The 18,362-nt window shown below is 39.2% G+C and overlaps 2 protein-coding genes across 5 annotated transcripts in view; both read left to right on the forward strand.

Annotated features, from left to right (window-relative positions):
- Positions 1-1,548: 1,548 nt before the first annotated feature.
- On the forward strand, positions 1,549-7,923 carry elp6 (elongator acetyltransferase complex subunit 6). The gene is made up of 7 exons (XM_047361084.1): positions 1,549-1,969; positions 2,171-2,249; positions 2,329-2,399; positions 2,481-2,605; positions 3,536-3,743; positions 3,834-3,992; positions 6,874-7,923. Exons 1-7 carry the CDS (start codon positions 1,916-1,918, stop codon positions 6,997-6,999), a joined length of 822 nt encoding a protein of 273 aa, XP_047217040.1. The 5' UTR covers positions 1,549-1,915; the 3' UTR covers positions 7,000-7,923.
- Positions 7,924-8,066: 143 nt separating this feature from the next.
- Positions 8,067-18,362, forward strand: part of LOC124865726 (SREBF chaperone) — a 36,233-nt gene continuing 25,937 nt past the window's right edge. The window contains exons 1-3 of one of the 4 annotated variants that reach the window (XM_047361081.1): positions 8,067-8,406; positions 9,763-9,924; positions 13,328-13,528. In XM_047361081.1, the coding sequence (XP_047217037.1) occupies positions 9,857-9,924; positions 13,328-13,528 (269 nt within the window). In that variant the 5' untranslated portion in view covers positions 8,067-8,406; positions 9,763-9,856. Of the gene's footprint in view, positions 8,407-9,762; positions 9,925-10,812; positions 11,029-13,327; positions 13,529-18,362 lie in introns of those variants that run through there. The other 3 variants (XM_047361082.1, XM_047361080.1, XM_047361083.1) reach the window with 3 other exon arrangements.

Genomic DNA, 18,362 nt, shown 5'->3' on the forward strand with positions numbered 1-18,362 from the left:
TAAGCGCTGGATTCTTTATTTTTAGTCTCAGGTATTTGGACTGCTCACACTCGAGAGAACAAATCAGAGCACAAGTTCTATTCATGAACACAGGAGGTTTAAGCAAAAGGAGCAGGATTCGAACACCAACAGAAGACATTTGTGCAAGAAGCATTACATTTGACTGCAAAAGCACATTTTTGAATGGAAGCAAGTTATTTATAAGCAGGTAGATTGTCAAATGTGAAAGCAGTTTTGAGTGAGAGCTGTAGAATATCTGAGAGGGAAAATAATGCTCTTAAATTGAAAATGTACACCTTTCCTAAATGACAGAAATACCCCTGAGGTTGGGTTTTACCAATGGACATCTGAAGGACAAATGGAACCTGTTATGTTTTATTAAAGCAAATGGTCTGTCCTCACATGATGCCATTGTATTATTCTGCATCGGTCATCTTACATCTCAGTGTGGTGCTATGAACTGTTCTCAAAGATGTTCCTCCAGTAAAACCTAATACTAATAAATTCATATGTGTACAGCTGATTATGTGATGCGTTGTTAATCTTTGCCAAAACGTATTATTTAACGTATTTCAGACAAACTCTCTGCACAGTACAGTTTTTATTTTCATTTTATTCCCTACCAGGTTTCTTCTGCCATCTTTGTTTTGTTTTGGCTTTGACACCTCAGTCTCACACCATCAATGGATGTTTTTCTCACCACAGCAGGTTATTTAGCAACAAGCAGGTGACTGAAGCAGAACATATGGTTGTACATTAATTAACCTTATCGTTGTCCGATGAGCTGACCCCTCCCTCCTACTTCCCTATTTCTGAGGGGATTGCTCAATCCAGCTCTCCTTCCAACGGGTCCGGACTTCCCTAAACCTGGAAGATCTTACTTAGCAGGTTTACTGAAAGTTCTGTTTAAGCTGGTGTCGAGAAATGACTCATTACAGCTGTATCTCCAAGATGATAATATGTTTTAAAAATATTAAAAACATGAACAGAAAAAAGATAAACAAACAAGTTATTATTATTATTATTATTATTATTATTATTATTATTATTATTATTATTATGTGATTCCATAATAAACACCCAGATTCATTGCATTGCATTTCATTCATTTTGACTTCACTTCAAGTCTACACACCGCCATCTGCTGATTGGAAACAACATCGTTTTGCAACACTAAATCTCCGGCTGTTACCTATTAACATCGGTAGGTGGCACTGTCCGAACCAAACCAGAAAAAGAAAACGAAGAAGTTGAAACATGTCTACAAAGATCGTCTATACACAGAATTTAGATACAATCATTCTGTCACTTTCAAAAACAAATCCGGATTAAGACTATTTCTTTACACAACAAACGTAAAAAAAAAAATAGATGTATATCATTAACATATATCTATGTATATCATAGATCATACATAAATGAAAGAAAGAAAGAACAAAAGAAAGAAAGGAAATAACTGACACTAATCAAACTTTATTTTGTTTATTTTTTAATCAGAACGTGATTCAGAATGTGTCTTCTTAATTTCACCGTGTTTGTATTTATTTCAGTGTCTAATCTAACGCATAAATAACTCTAATAATTGCTTTATGATTGATTTTATAACTACTTTTACGAGTATTATTGACAAGACACTTGTCATCCGTTCCTGTCAAACCCCTGATTTGGAGATGAAAAACAGGTTCCGAGCGAGCGGTCCTGTTTATAATAAACGTATCTTTCACTCACACGCTCTCCTAGCAGCGAGAATAGCTTTCAAACCTTTACACGAAAATAAGTTTTAAACACATTAATTAAAAGAGGAGGCATTTATACCAATGTCTTAAACAAAATTTAATTGTTTAGCAGTTTCAAATCGTCTTTCAAACCGCTACGTTTGTGTTGTGTATTGTATATTTAGCCGAGGAGGTTAGCAATGTTTACAGAGCTTAACAGCATCCTCAACACCTCTCCTGACTCCTTCACACGGGTAAGAATTCACCGTTTTCAATTTAAGACTTAATCTCCGAAGCCTGAATATTTTGGCAATTTTAATAATGATTTATATTTTCTAAATATGATGTAATTGTCCCCAGATTCCAGATATTTTGCTAATGTTATGTTTGCGGCTACTTAAAGAAATTTACCTTGCATTCTGTCTTCATTTAGTCATATTTCTGCTTTTCGACAGGGAGAATTTATCCTGGTTTCTGATAGACAGAGTGACGCATCTTTCCTTATTCATCATTTCCTTTCATTCTACCTAAGATGTGAGTTGTAAAACCTATTAGTCTAAACTAGTGTTTTAGCTTATTCAGCTATAATAATGTGTCTGTTTTTTTGATTTAGCGCGATGCAAAGTGTGTTTTCTGGGCTTGGTGCAGTCCTTTTGCCACTACAGTGCAGTGAGTCAAAGACTGGTGAGTGTCTGTCCACCTTTAATACTGCAAACGGCAGGAATGGCTGTTTATTTATTTTGTTGTATACATTTGATCTCTCAGGGTGTCAGTTTAACGCAGGCAAAGGAAAAGGGTCAGCTGGTTTTCTTCGAGGGTTTGAAGGAGTCTCTGTCTCTTCTGATTCCACAAGAGAACAACACTGAAAGCGAAGCTGTGAACTTTCTCAGGTACAGTCAAATGGTCAAAATGCGCCAAAAAGATTTAATTTATTTCAGATCGTTCATGTGGCACCACTTCGTAACAGATGTCATCTCAAGGCAGTTTCCAAGACAAACAAATTATATTGCTAAGGAATTAAACAGGATCCAGTCAAATTAGTGCTTTTTTATATAATCGAATCATGAAGCTAGTTTCCAGTTACACAGTCCAATTCAGGCCTAGTTTTAATACAGCAAAAACCTTGCTATAATAATGGTAAGTATTGCAATGATGCGATCAATGCCAATTTTCTTCTTACTCTTTCTCATCTGTGCTTCCTGCACTCTGTGGCCTTTAGTATTTGGGCATTATCAGTTTTGTCTGTCTTCTGCTCCCTCGGGACTCTGTCCAACATGGCTTAATATTAGATTAGCATGTGAAATGCAAGATCATAACACTTGGAATAGATTAGCCACCAATTATTTCACTCCAAACAGACCTTTGTGATATGAATATTGCACACATTAATATTGCAAGGACAAAGTATTCACGTAATACATTGTGCAGCCTTACAACCGAATGCATGGTGCTACTGACTTTGCAACAATCCCTCATCCTGAGCAAGCATACGGCAGCAGTGGAGAGGAACCTGCCTCTTTTCACTGGAAGGAACCCCCGGCAGAACTGGGCTCAGTATGAGCAGCCAACTTTGGTCCAGGAGCTATTTTGTGAGAACAAAGAGAACACACAGTTGATGGCAAATGTAACTGTCTAGTAAAGAGACAGCTAAATATAGAAGCACTGATCAATGAGTACTTTCAATGGGACAGAAAAAATGGAGAGTATACATTTTATTGGCAGTAACAGTTTTGTCATAATAATAATCAAAATAATAATCAAATTTTCTTGTATCATTACCTTTATGCCTTCCCCCATATTCCATCACCTTCTGACTCCAGGGACCCTGCTGTCGGCCTGAGGGGTCTGTATGAGTTTGTTCGCTCCAGTGTGATCAGCTCAGGTAGCGTGGAGGAAGGAGCAGAGGAGTGGGGGCCACCTGTGTTGCTGGTGGATGACCTCAGCGTGCTGTTGAGTCTCGGCGTCAACTTTGGAGCCGTTTTGGACTTCAGCCATTACTGCAGAGCTGCAGTCTGCTCCCAGTTGCAGGTTTGACCTTTTATAATTATTTCCAATCACCTATTTAATGTGTTTATGATAAAGGTAGCTATAAATGGATGAATGGCTCTGTCACTGCAGGGGAACATGGTGATGCTGGTGCGTTGTAATGGGGAAGAGGAGGAGGATGATGGAGATGAGGAAACAGAGGCTCTCCTGAAGGGCCTGACTCACCAATGTAGCCTTAATCTTCATGTCCAGGGTCTGCCCACCGGCTACTGCAAGGACATACATGGCAAGGTGTGTGACTGACGATAGTTTTCGCTCTTTGGTTGACATTGGTGTTGGTTTTATATACATCTTCAAAGTCTGACCATTGAAAAAAAACAAAAACAAATGGGGATGTTAATTAACGTAACAACTCTTATTATTTCTTCTTACTTGCTGTTATTTTCACTGATAATTGACATCTGTCCTTATAAAACACCATTAAAATAATGAAAATATATGGGACTAATGAATATTTTACAATTTTAAACAGACCGATGATCTCCACACCAAATCAGTATAACTGCATTAGTTTCTAAAATACAGGCAATAAAATATCCAAATTTTATCACGGGAAAGGCACCTTCTTATGGTGCTTAACAGGAAGCACCTATGGAGTTGAAGCCTTGGCTGCCAGGGCTCAGCCTGAAGAAGTAACATTCAGCTCCGTCTCCTTGGACACACCACCTGTAGGATGGATACTGAGGTTGGATGCAGTGGGAGGGGGTGGCAGGAGCTTGGCTAGGCTGGTTACCGGTGTCATAATCTCACGCAGTAACCCTTTATTGATATATATTTTTTTCATTTAAAAAATCATGGCACGTCCCCTCTCTCGGTTAGACCTAGAAACTTTCTGGCACATATTTGAGCACAGCCAGAAATCATTGTACAGATACAACTGAACCTAGCCAAGCAGAGGATTCCTAGAGAAAAATGGTACAAGTATTTTCCAGGTCAGGATAAGTATGGTAAGAGATTCAAGAACTGAACAATATTTCTGTTACCAGAAATTATTCCCTCTCCTTTTATCTACAGGTCCTTCTCAAAATATTAGCATATTGTGATAAAGTTCATTATTTTCCATAATGTAATGATGAAAATTTAACATTCATATATTTTAGATTCATTGCACACTAACTGAAATATTTCAGGTCTTTTATTGTCTTAATACGGATGATTTTGGCATACAGCTCATGAAAACCCAAAATTCCTATCTCACAAAATTAGCATATTTCATCCGACCAATAAAAGAAAAGTGTTTTTAAAGCAAAAAACGTCAACCTTCAAATAATCATGTACAGTTATGCACTCAATACTTGGTCGGGAATCCTTTTGCAGAAATGACTGCTTCAATGCAGCGTTGCATGGAGGCAATCAGCCTGTGGCACTGCTGAGGTCTTATGGAGGCCCAGGATGCTTCGATAGCGGCCTTTAGCTCATCCAGAGTGTTGGGTCTTGAGTCTCTCAACGTTCTCTTCACAATATCCCACAGATTCTCTATGGGGTTCAGGTCAGGAGAGTTGGCAGGCCAATTGAGCACAGTGATACCATGGTCAGTAAACCATTTACCAGTGGTTTTGGCACTGTGAGCAGGTGCCAGGTCATGCTGAAAAATGAAATCTTCATCTCTATAAAGCTTTTCAGCAGATGGAAGCATGAAGTGCTCCAAAATCTCCTGATAGCTAGCTGCATTGACCCTGCCCTTGATAAAACACAGTGGACCAACACCAGCAGCTGACACGGCACCCCAGACCATCACTGACTGTGGGTACTTGATACTGGACTTCTGGCATTTTAGCATTTCCTTCTCCCCAGTCTTCCTCCAGACTCTGGCACCTTGATTTCCGAATGACATGCCGAATTTGCTTTCATCCGAAAAAAGTACTTTGGACCACTGAGCAACAGTCCAGTGCTGCTTCTCTGTAGCCCAGGTCAGGCGCTTCTGCCGCTGTTTCTGGTTCAAAAGTGGCTTGACCTGGGGAATGCGGCACCTGTAGCCCATTTCCTGCACACGCCTGTGCACGGTGGCTCTGGATGTTTCTACTCCAGACTCAGTCCACTGCTTCCGCAGGTCCCCCAAGGTCTGGAATCGGCCCTTCTCCACAATCTTTCTCAGGGTCCGGTCACCTCTTCTCGTTGTGCAGCGTTTTCTGCCACACTTTTTCCTTCCCACAGACTTCCCACTGAGGTGCCTTGATACAGCACTCTGGGAACAGCCTATTCGTTCAGAAATGTCTTTCTGTGTCTTACCCTCTTGCTTGAGGGTGTCAATAGTGGCCTTCTGGACAGCAGTCAGGTCGGCAGTCTTACCCATGATTGGGGTTTTGAGTGATGAACCAGGCTGGGAGTTTTAAAGGCCTCAGGAATCTTTTGCAGGTGTTTAGAGTTAACTCGTTGATTCAGATGATTAGGTTCATAGCTCGTTTAGAGACCCTTTTAATGATATGCTAATTTTGTGAGATAGGAATTTTGGGTTTTCATGAGCTGTATGCCAAAATCATCCGTATTAAGACAATAAAAGACCTGAAATATTTCAGTTAGTGTGCAATGAATCTAAAATATATGAATGTTAAATTTTCATCATGACATTATGGAAAATAATTAACTTCATCACAACATGATAATATTTTGAGAAGGACCTGTATATGATCCATCCATTTATCATGCCTCTGTTTTTGCATGCTTTGTGTTCAAAGCCTGACCCCTTTAGAAATATCTGCCATAAATGAATAGTTAACTTTTGTTTTTATAATTTCAACAAATGGCTGAAAAGCACTGATAACTCTTCCAATAATGTGGATTTCTTTTTGAATATCTAAAAAGATTAAATGTTACAGTTATTGCAAGGTGAGTTTATTTATGTTGACATTTAGTCACTTAGGTTTCTGAATATAATGCATCAGAAAAAAAACTAAAACTCTGTTGTCGGTTGTTGTGCACTGCTGGTCTGAAAATCCTCTAACCTACCAACAATCAGTTAGAACTGAAATATCGTCATAACCTAATGAATTACCTCCAGAATATTATATATATATATAAATATATAAATATGGAAATAGTTGTATGCCACATATGTCTGACTCAGCTGTGCAACAAACCAAGAAAAAGAGTAACGGTACTTCCTGTTTTCCAGGTGGAAGTTTGTTGGAAGAGGAGACAAGGCGATGGACCACACCCACAGAAAAACCTCTTTCAGTACAAAGTTCATGATAAAGGAGCATCCTTTTTTGCCTGTGGGACGTCCAGTGCTGTTCTTTAACTCCACTTTTCATTTTCTTCAGATGGACTTTTCAAAATCAGGAGATATTATAGGTTTGACTGATCTTTTGCCTCAGTTAAACCTTACATTTGGTTCATCTCTAGTCTTGTAGTAGATTGACTTTTGCCTGGAGGATGTTATGTGTTATATAGACATCCTGGTTTCAGATGGCTGCATTTGTTGTTTGGATTCATTTGAAGACTACAGACTTCTATTGAAGTCTGCGTTTAGTTACTTGAATTAATCCTTTTTGTGTTGACAGGTCATGCAAACATGTACCTTTCTTAAAGTTATGAAAAGGTCTCATCAGTTCTTCATACTTTGCTTCCAAAAAAACATTTATTTATCTTTTCATGTGTGTGAAGCAGTTCACTAATTTTAGTCCAATGTCTTGTCTTGTTAAGCCCTCACTATTGGCTCATTAAAGGAGATGCATAACTCAAGGGTTTAACCAGTAAGCTTTACAAAGAGCAAATATGGTACCACTCTCTGTTAGCAACATCTATGGAAATATCTAAACCAACACAGGCTGACTGACATAAAATAGTATTTTCATTTTTTTTTTGTGCCATGGTGGATTGCATTGCAGTTTCGTAGCAAAAACTATTCTGTATTTCCTCTGCATGTGTGGGTTTTTCTCCAGTATGTCTTGACTTCCTGCCTCAGTCCATGTAATGCTCTGCAGTGCTTCGTTAAAGTAGAAAATTTGAAAATTAAACAAAACGTAAGAAGAAGAAGAAAAAAAGACCAGCAGTAACCTGAAACAGAATGAAAAAAATGCTTCTTCTTTCAACTAAACCATCTATTTAACACAAAATTGTGAGGTAAAGCCTTTGTGAAAAAAATCTAATTTTGTAATGACAAAATTAAATAAGCAGGAACAAATTATGTCCATGTCACTAATAATAAAATATTTCAAGATAATTTAGACTCTGTTCTTTGACCTAATGTTCTGTGGACACAGCTGTAGTTCATTACATGGAAAAAAAATACCCTTGGAAAAATGGTTAGGCACAAGAATATACTCAGATAACTGACAAAAAGAAATAAATGTGTGATGGCTCCAAATATTTGCTTAATACTTTAAGGGAAGATATAATTTCCTAAGTGACTTGTATCAGCTTTGAGTAAAAATGTAGAAACATGTAATATCTGTCTTTATCCACACGGGGACGCTTTGACATTGTTTTTCCTACTCAGGGGTGAGAGGTCGAAGTGGAAAGGTCTTGCTGGGGTTTGACAACCAACCAGTAGTTTTCATGCATTGATGCAGTAATGTCGACATCACATCAGAGCAGGCTGTGAGCAGGTTTATAAACTGAGGAAGAACATTGCATCTGGTCGTCCGTTTATCTAGGAGGTCCACACCGACCGAGTCTTCTGGAGGGAATCGTAAAGTTAAATCAGGTTAGTGTGTGAACAGTGAAGCTAACATAGCATTAGCCACCCTAGCTCATTGAGGAGTCTTGGAAGCTGCTGCTGTTTGTTTTCTTTAAAGAAAAATCTTCCAGTAGTGTTTAATCCTAATTCTGTTTGGTTCTACCCTGCATTCAAGTCCCGAACTGGACAGTTTGAACAGGCGACTACTCAGGTCGGCGTCTTAGCATAGCTGACGTTACCTTGTCCTCTCCACCCAGCCCCGCCAAAAATAGTTATTGGAAGACTGTTCTAAGTAAGTCCTGGTTATTAGAGTATATCAGCGGTATTCCCAAATCGATTCTTGATATATAGAATGGAATTAGTCTCCCATTGGTTAGTGATAAAGCTCACATGGAAGCTAACGTCGCTAGATGTCTGTTAGCTTGGCTAACCTTTAGCTTGTTGCCAAAACAAAGTGAGTACAGGTGCTAAAACACATTAAAACACATTAAATCAGCATGTTTTGTGGCGCTGTCAGTTGCTTGTGGTTTAAGGTGTTGAAGTGTAACCACGTAGATCGAATATTATTTGTTTAAAACGTGCCTGCACTGTGTATTTTATTAGTGCCATTTACATAATGCATTAATTGTTTTCTAATCTGGAGAAAGATGATAAACCAGGACTTGTGCTGCCAGTAAGCCAAGTATCATCTGCTTTGTGAACAAAGAGCATCAGCTGATTTTTGGTGGTGGTCTTCAGATGATCTGTTAATTTGACAAAATAAAGACATAGAAAGCAGTGATGCACAACTCATACCGTTGTGGTTTGTCATTGGTTTAGTTTTATGTGCCGAACTTAGACTTTTGATGTGGTGCTGATCTGTTATATGAAACGCAAGAACTGTAAAGTCCCTGATATAACCTGCTCCTGCAAGTGGTGTTGCAACAAAGTTGCATCAGCCTCTCCATCTATTCATGTGCTCTCTGTCTTGGGAAAGTTTTTTAACAACACAGGTTAAAATTGCAGTGGAGGGAAGACACATAGCAGTTGCAATATTTCGTGTCCAAATTTGTGCATGGTGTTCTCCAGGAATAATTAATAAGAGATGCAGTTAGTGTGCTCTTGGTTTTTTTTTTATGCTTCTTTTTAACATTTTGTCTAAAACGAAGCAATCCATGTGCAGAAACTGTCTGTCTGTTTCACATCATTAGTTATTATGACATGGTTACTGATCGACAGAAACTTTCCCTCTTCTGCCATCAACGCTGCTTGTAAACTGCGGTGTTACAGCTCATTCACAGGGAGTTTGTATTTGCAGTTTACAACAGGACTAATGGTCTATGCTTATTAGGGGCGCAGCATTATGTAACTATGTCACTGAATTTTGATGTAATTACACTGCAGAGAATGGATGCAGCCTGAAGCTCTCTGGAATGTTGGTGGTTATCGTTTTTGGCTGTTCGATGCATGTCTTGCATGATACCTAACGGGGCTTTATATGCTGCTGGGATCAATGAAGCCTGGGGAGGCTTTCAAGTTGGGCTTTTTTGGAAGGGTTGAAAAGAGGTAAGGATTTAGCTTTTTCTCCAACTCTTTCATTTCAAAGGTATTTTGTAATATTTCTCTTTTTAAATCAGCGTTGATCAAGTTCTTCCCACTGATCTGTTGTTGCATTTGCTATTGTAAAGTTCACCAAATCTCCAAACTGATGAACTTACAAAAGAAAAAAATGATCTTCATGAAGTAAATCATTCTTGCAGGACAGACATTTCCGTAGCAGATCTATTTGGAGTATTTGTTTCAATGTTCCAGAATCTGTTTTACAAACAATAAACGATTATCACCTGCCAGAACGGCTGAAGAGGACACAAACCCACCATTGTGGGGCTGCTGCCTACCAAAACTTTGCTGTTGGCTGGTGTCCATTGGCTGCTTTCTTTGTGGAGGTGGTGTTGTAAAGATTCCTTCAGCCTTGTCATGCTTTTAGGGCACAGAGGTCTTGGAATCCTTGAACTGAAAGCTGTGACGAAAGCAGGAGTGAGAGCGATGAGAAGTGGCCACAGGGTTGAGACCTGCTCGTTGAGTTTCCAGTCAGCTCAATCCCGGATTAGTTTACTGACGGAGATGCTGCTGATCCTTTTGCCAAATCAGCCCTTGCAGCTGAACCCATGTAACCCTGCAGCACTTGGTGCACTGGACTGATTGTTTAAAAAATGGAGGCTTTCATTGAGAAATTTCAGTGGCAAGAAAGTGAGAGGGACCAGAACCTGGCTTAGAGGCTACACCTGGTAACAGTCTAGAAATGCTTTACTTCAAACTGCTGTTTTTGGCCTTTGCAGAACCCATTGTGAAAGCTTGCCGTTGCTGTGTTTACTGCATAAAGTATTTATAGCAGCAGATCAAGAGACTCCAGAGGTAATTTCCTCCCAGGGAATGTTTCCATCGCTCCCGGGGGGAAGAGCCAAGCCATCACAGACTTTGCATGAATCAAGAAGGGAACACTATGTCAACCACAATGCACAGATATGGCTAAAAAATCCCAGCGCCGCTGCTTTCAAGGGACGTAAACAGGTGGGACCCCGACAGATAAACCGCTCTCCCATCAGCAGGTACTGTGTTACAGCAGTGTGAAGCTTTTGTGTTTGACACAGTGGCTGATGTTGAATGGAGGTAAGGTTAACACGGTAGAATGTGTCACTAACTAACATTAGTTAGAAGCGGACAAGATTGAGAATTAGTAAAGGAAAAACAAAATTTGATACTGTTGAGATTTAGCTGCAGCTCTGCTTGTGTATGCTCTGAAAATCCAAACGCTCTTATCAAGCGTGTGTCCTCGCTGACGCTGATCGCAGCACTCCAGTTGTTTGCTAAGGGAACATAAACACAGGAGCTGAGATTGAGTTGATAGAGAATTGAATGTTTCTGGAGGCAGTGAGGTGAACCACCCTGAAGCAAAGCAAAGATTTCACACAGTGTTCACCTGTCAGTGTTCAGTCTGCTCTCATGCCAAGTGAGATGTTTTGCTACATGAAATAAAAATAGATTTACCAAAGATTTCCGCTTTTTATGTGGAGCAGGAGTTTGTAGGTCATGGTTTTAAAATGCTGTGCCATTTGTAATTAAACATGAAATTTAAAATTCGATTCAGTTTATTTATATAACGCAAATTCACAACACGTCGACTCAAAGCACTTACAAAAAAATAAATTCATTCGAGTCATACAGATTGCAAGTCAAGAACATACATTCTACGTGATCCTAGTTATCAAACAGTGCAGTTAAATTCAGTTTATTATTCAAATCGGTAAAAAAGTTCCAACAGTTTGCATCCAGACAGTGACTTGAAGCATTTACTCCTCCTGGATGATCATGTAGAGACAGTGGACAGTCGCTTGCATTGTGTCACTAACTTTGCAGCAATCCCTCATACTGAGCATGCATGTAGCAGCAGTGGAAAGGAAAACTCCCTTTTAACAAGAAGAAACGTCCAGCAGAACCAGAATCAGGCTCGGTGTGAGCAGCCATCTGGGAACAGAGCATACACACCACTGCGACCAGTAAAATTAGCATATTTGGTGATTTACTAACAGATTAACTTTATTTATGCCTTTGGATTTTTTTTTGATTGGTTGGAACAGATTTTAAAACGTTTGATTACTAGGAAAAAATGGCAATTTTAGAATTTAATAGACTATTGATCACATTGTTTTATCAGTCAGTAAATAAATAGATAAAATGACTTATTCAACACATTAATTTCCAATTTGGTTAATGGCATTTACCTCTGTGTCCTGCTATGTTCTCTTCCTGCTACCATGGAAACACACCCATACAGATTTCCAAGAAAATTGGCATAAAAGAGTTGTTTTTCTCCAGGCATGGATGGTTTGAGTTGCAAGTTTTCTCCAGCGGGGATGTGCCCAGACCTTTGTGGCTCTGGAAAGAGTTGCGTGTTTAAGCGCTGTCTAGTATGTGACCACAGTAGGAGCTGGCCTGACAGGAAAACAGGTCATTTTTGTAGTCAGCTCTATGTTTGCAAATGCCGTGGGAGTATGAAAGTAGTTCGATGTTTAAGGAGAGCCAGAGTGTGTTTTTTAAAATTTTTCTGTGGAAATGTAGCGCAAGAATTCCCTTTATGAGTTCATGTTGAACCATACAGATTATTTTTTCTGGAGTTTCGAAACACAATATTGACAAGCCCAGAATCTGTTACTTTATTAAAATGTGAAGCATACACAAATAAAACGATCTTTCCCAGATTCTGTGTGAATGCTTTGATTTAGGTTGTAGGTGAGACAACGAGACATTTTCCATTGTCAACAAAATGAGGGGAAAAAAGTGAATAAAATGTAACCAACAAATAAATGTAAAGTCTAAATATGTGGTTTTGTTTCAGCTTTGGAATCTACTGAACCCCAGTAGTTTCAAACGTAGACCCTTTAGTATTTGACATTTGTTTAAGTGATTTATCAAGAAAAGTCACAAAATATTTCATATTTCTCCAATATTAAGATTTACAATAAAAGCACCAACACTCTTCCTTTTTGTCCCTTCATGCTTTCATTTTGTTCTTGTAAATAAACTTTTGTTCCATTGTTTTTGATTTTTGTCTAGAATTATGGAGATAAATGGACATAAAAATGTTATTTGTATTTTAATTGAATTTTGTATCATTTTCTGAAACTTTGTATAAAACTTTATTTGCCGTTTTGACTCATTTAAAATGATTAAAGCATATGTATTCTTAAGTGACCTCAGGTTAGTAGATAATATTTATTAGATTCAGTTACAGCGTTTGAAAAGCAGCAAATGTTCAAAGATTCCCAACAAAATAATTACCAGAATAACCACATAAAGCTGGGGCAAAGTAATCTTAACGTGAAGTGTCTGAGATGTTTGGATTGACAGACGAATGGGAAGGAGACATTTATTTTGTACAATGCTGACCTTTTTGTGCATTTGGATTCAGGTGTCTGGATGCTCCGTGGCGCACTGTCCTCGGCCGCCCTGTGCTTCCCAATGGCCGGGAGTTGACCACAAGCACCAGGATGACGCTGCGCGAGCAGCTGAGAGGGACGATCTCGGCGGCCTTTTACCGGCACGGCCTGCTCTGTGCATCCTACCCAGTCGCCATCATCCTTTTCACTTCTGCCAGCATCCTCACCTGCTGGTAGGTACCCTATGATAAGGCGCTCATGTTTCTGTGCTCAGGACCTGAGCTCATTTATTTTGTAATATCTGGGGCTTTGCAAAGGTATTCATGCCCCTTACATTTTCTCCCATAATACAACCTCAAACTTCAATGTGTTTTATTAAAATTTAACGTAATGTAATGTAACACAAAGTAGTGCATAAATGTGAAATGACGAACAAATAATGCATGGTTTTCAATTTGTTTTCAAAAGTTAATGTTAATTTTGTGTTGTGTGTATAACCAAAACAACCAAAACTGAACTTGGCCTACATGTAAAATGCTAACGCTGCATATCCCCCTAAACACTCCATCACCGCTGTGACACAAGATGGTGGCAGCATCATGCTGTGAGTTTTTTTTTTTTTCTTCATGGGGAGAGGGAAGCTGGTTAGAGTTATTGGGAAGGATGGATGGAGCCCAAATCAAGGAAATCCTGGAAGACTGGGCCAGAGGTGACTTGTGACTGAAATTGGCTGTACTGGTTTTTATTTAGGTGTATCACTAATGAGGGCTGCATGCAAATACACGACACATTTTTTTAGATTTTTATTTGTAAAGAAAACATTAAAACCACTTCATCCTTATGGACCTCTGTGTGTTGTTCTGTTACATACAAGAAGAAAATACATGTTTTGTGGTTGTATCTGACAAATTGAGAGAAAGTCTGACAGGTATGTTTTTTTGCATGGGTCTGAATATTTCCAGCATTTTCCCACATCTGACAAACACCTGTTAAATATTCCTCTTTGTTTTTGAAGATTATGCTATATCCCTGCTTAGACAAGTAGTTAAATTGTTTTTTTTTTTTCTTATTAAAATAAGTTTTCTTTCTTCTGTCATCTAGTGTAGATGCTGTAACCACCTGTTTATCTACGGTCGTTGGAAAATGTTTGATTCAGATTTGTTCTTCTCCTGCAGTACATTAACTTTATTTGCTCCGACCCAAGCAATAGTCTCTCTGACCTATTTGGTCTTTTCATCCTTTGACCTCATTTAAAAAAAAAAAAAACAGAAAGAAAGAAAAGCAGAGATGTCATAGAGTGTGAACACTCTGAACTGCACAGAATAAAGCAAAGACCTAGCTCAGTTCAAGGCTATCTGTACACACATAACAGCTCCCCGCTGGCAACACCACCATTCACTTAACACGTGCGCATACAGTATTTGCTCTTGCTAAATAAGTGGTCTAACGAGAGGACATAGGTCAGAGACTAACTTGGGCCCCATCAGGGATCGTAAAACAATTGCACCAATCTAAAATACACTCATGCACCTGCTGCGTGCTCTCCCTCCAGCACATTACAGCAGGGCCGCAGGCCAAATAGATGACTGGTTGCCACCCGGGGGGAGTCAACAGGGCAGTTTAAGGCAGCGCTGCGGCAGAGGGCTGTGAGAAAGTGGCCCTGTGAGAATGGGATTCCTGTTTCTCCATCTGCCTGACAGGAGGGGGGTAGGCTAAACACAAAAGAGGCTTTTGTGTAGGTACAGTGACCTAGGAGGACTGGAGGAGGCTGTGGAAAACATGGGGGTAGGAAGGGTGGAGGGGGGCGTTAGTGGTAGGTTTCACTTATTCAACAAACATATGTTTAAAGGAGTAAAGAATATTTTTATGGGAGTACAGAATGCACTTTCAGTGTATGCATGGATGTTCAGTGTTAATCAAAGCAAACAGTTTGTTTGCTGAGATTTCTCTGCCTCATTGAAATGGCCTCCAATTATAATGCGCGCAGAACCAAGACTGATTGGTTTAGACATGATGCCCTCTGTTTTATTTTTAAATTGACAACTTCATTTTATAAATCACTTTTGCACTAAGCTAATGATAACAAAGGGTTAAATTAAAGACTGGAGATAATGGCATGTTTAGACCCTCAGCTTTGTTTTCATGAGACTTTTTTCCTGTCTCAAAGAAAAATCTGAATCTTACACACATCTCCTGTCACCGTTCAAGGCTCAGTTGCAGCAGTTTTCTTCCTGTTTTGTTCACATAAATACAAGCAGGACAACATGTCCCTCTTACACAGGCCCAGACATGTAAGTCGCACGGTGTTGACTCTCAACTTGATTAAAATGGACCAACCTAGTTGTAGGAGAAAAATACAGCAGTTCCCTCTTCATGTAGCATGTTGGGCATGACTGGGACTAGCAAGAAAAACCAGAGGTGCAGGTTTCATCCGTACAGAAGGGTTAATCAGGCACGAAGAAGGAAACACCCAGCTTTCTTACTACGTTTTTTCATTCGGTTCTTTCTGGCTTTCAAACTTTGTATCTAGTCATGTGGCCTAAATAATGTGACCTGGTATGTTGATTGATTTTGTTATTGGGGCCTGCCAATAACAAAGAAGAGCAACGCACTGCCTCCCATGTAATGCATGGAGGCACCTATTATTATTCACCTCTAAACTGGACTCTTATTTATTTTTCTTCTGTCTCCGTTAATGCTGCCCGAACCGTAGCGCACACCCCCACAATATATATATCAAAATGTCCAGCTCGGTCTCAGGATGTGTGCTATTACTTTTATTGGCGTTTCGAGTCACCATGGCGACGTAATTAACGAACCCCTCCCCAATACCATAGGAATGAATGGAGTCAGGGGAGGAAGGAATCCTCAAAATTCACTGCTTTTGAGGCTCTACTGTATCGCCATACTTTCACCTAGAAACACAGTTTGACTTTCGGTTTGTAGAAATCAGTTTTGAGAAATCCGCCGGCTTTTCAGAAGTGTAAACGGTTTGTTGATAACTGCTACGGTTTCTCTAAAATTAGACGCCAAGCGACACAAAGTTTGCGAGAAAATCCCATTCCTACAGTGGAGATGGTAGTTACTAGGGTAGAAAGTGGGGATTATTTTAGGAAAAATTATTTTTAACTTGCCCTCATGGCCACAAATTTTGCTCTAAAGTCACAATTTTTGGCCAGGTTGTAGGGCCGGGCCCCTGCTTTCACACAATAACTTTAAAATTGTTCTACGTCTCACGGTTTTCTGTCAAACACCCCTCGATCGCTAAGAATCAGAAGAATTCTGTAGGCCTTCTCCTATGTATTTTCAATGAGAGTTTGACCAGTAATCCATGAGTGAAACCATTTCTTTACATCATCTTATTTTATATTGTGAATGACATAGAGCTATGAAAATCTCCATGATTAGGGACGAGGGGCGGCTGTCGCCCACAGTTCAAAATCTTTTCAAATATCATGTACAGTTTCTGAGATATTAGACTTTGTTCGGGAGCATGTTCAAGCAATTTTGTCTTTTTCTCCATTTTCCCTCTCTTTTCACCTAGTGTTGTGTCTATATTGTTATATTTTCAAAAATAAAGGATTGATGTTATCGTTCCCCTGTCCGTCCTGATAAAACCGGTCCAAGAATGACGTCGATGGCACTTATGGTTTCCGAGTTATGGCCAGTTGTTCGGGAGCATGCGCCTCCATGTTATAAAGCCTAGACCAGGGGAGACACAGAGTGAGGTGCTGCGTGATCTTTCTGAGGACTTTTCATTGATTTTCATTCATTTCTATGGCTTAAACCTGACCTGACCCCTGACCCTTTGACCATCTTCATAGGAGGCAACTACATGGCGGCCATTTTGTGTTGAGTACTTAAACAGCATGTACTGCTGTTCCAACGTCAACACAACAGTGATTAATCCTAAAGGGCAATTTCTTTCATCAACCTCCATGGTTACTAATGATTTTTGAGAGCTTATAATAACATACACAATGGTTTCAGAAGAGCAAGCAGGTTCTATATAACTAATAGAAATAACCCAGACCTGGGAGGACAACCAGGCTGGATTTTCAAAATAAGACAAAACATGCTCTACAAAATAAAAGCCTTTGGATTTTAAACAATAGATAATTCAGGACTAGCTTCACACTAATGTTGGAGCTCACCCAGTGTTGAAAATAGGACCATGTTAGCCTTTTAAAATAAAACTTGCTAAAACTTTCAAAATAAAAGCCTGAATCTTTAATAATTACTAGTGATTTTTTTGAGCTGATAATGGCATACATAATGTTTTTTAAATAGCAAGCAGCTTCTATATAACCAATGGACCATTGGAACCATACTAGTTTTTCAAAATAAGACAAAAAATGCTCTACAAAATAAAACCTTTACATTTTAAATGATAAATAATTGCAGGACTGGGCATAACACTAATGTTGGAGCTCACCCAGTGTTGGAAACAGGACAATGTTGGTCTTTTGAAATAAGGCTTACTAAAACTTTCAAAATAAAAGCCTCAACCTTCCGTAGTTGCTATTCATTTTTTAAGACAATAATAGCATAGACAATGATTTTTAAAAAGCAAGCAGGTTCTGTATAACTAATGGAAGTAACCCAGACCTGATAGGACAACTATACTGGACTTTCAAAATAACACTTAGACATACCCTACAAAATAAACGTCTTCATATTTAACACAGCGATAATTGAAGCACTGATCTTAAAACTACTGCTGGGACTCAGTGATGGAAATTGTTCTGCTTTATCCTTTTAAAATAAAATTTACTGATCTTTACAAAATAAAAGCCTAAGCATTTCTTAGTTGGCGCCTGCCATAGCAATAAAGGGAGAGGAGTGAATGGGCTTGCTTCACTGCCTCCAATGCTATTGCAAAGAGTCACCAATTATTATCCACGTCTATACTGGATTGTTTATTATGTATATTTATTGGGACCTGGCATGACAATGCAAGGAGGCATAAGCTTAACTCGGCCACAGTTTGGCTCTGGTCCGAGAAGCACGTACCAAGAGGCAGACCCCATCTAAATTTCTTCCGAAATTTTCTAGTTTTTATTAAAA

Source organism: Girardinichthys multiradiatus, chromosome 3 (genome assembly GCF_021462225.1).
Source record: "Girardinichthys multiradiatus isolate DD_20200921_A chromosome 3, DD_fGirMul_XY1, whole genome shotgun sequence".
NCBI lineage: Eukaryota > Metazoa > Chordata > Actinopteri > Cyprinodontiformes > Goodeidae > Girardinichthys > Girardinichthys multiradiatus.

Coding starts and splice junctions, on each gene's coding strand:
- elp6 (XM_047361084.1), top strand. CDS start 1,916: ATGTTTACAGAGCTTAACAGCATCCTCAACACCTCTCCTGACTCCTTC. Junction 1,970..2,170: donor CTCCTGACTCCTTCACACGG/GTAAGAATTCAC, acceptor GCTTTTCGACAG/GGAGAATTTATCCTGGTTTC. Junction 3,993..6,873: donor GCAAGGACATACATGGCAAG/GTGTGTGACTGA, acceptor CCTGTTTTCCAG/GTGGAAGTTTGTTGGAAGAG.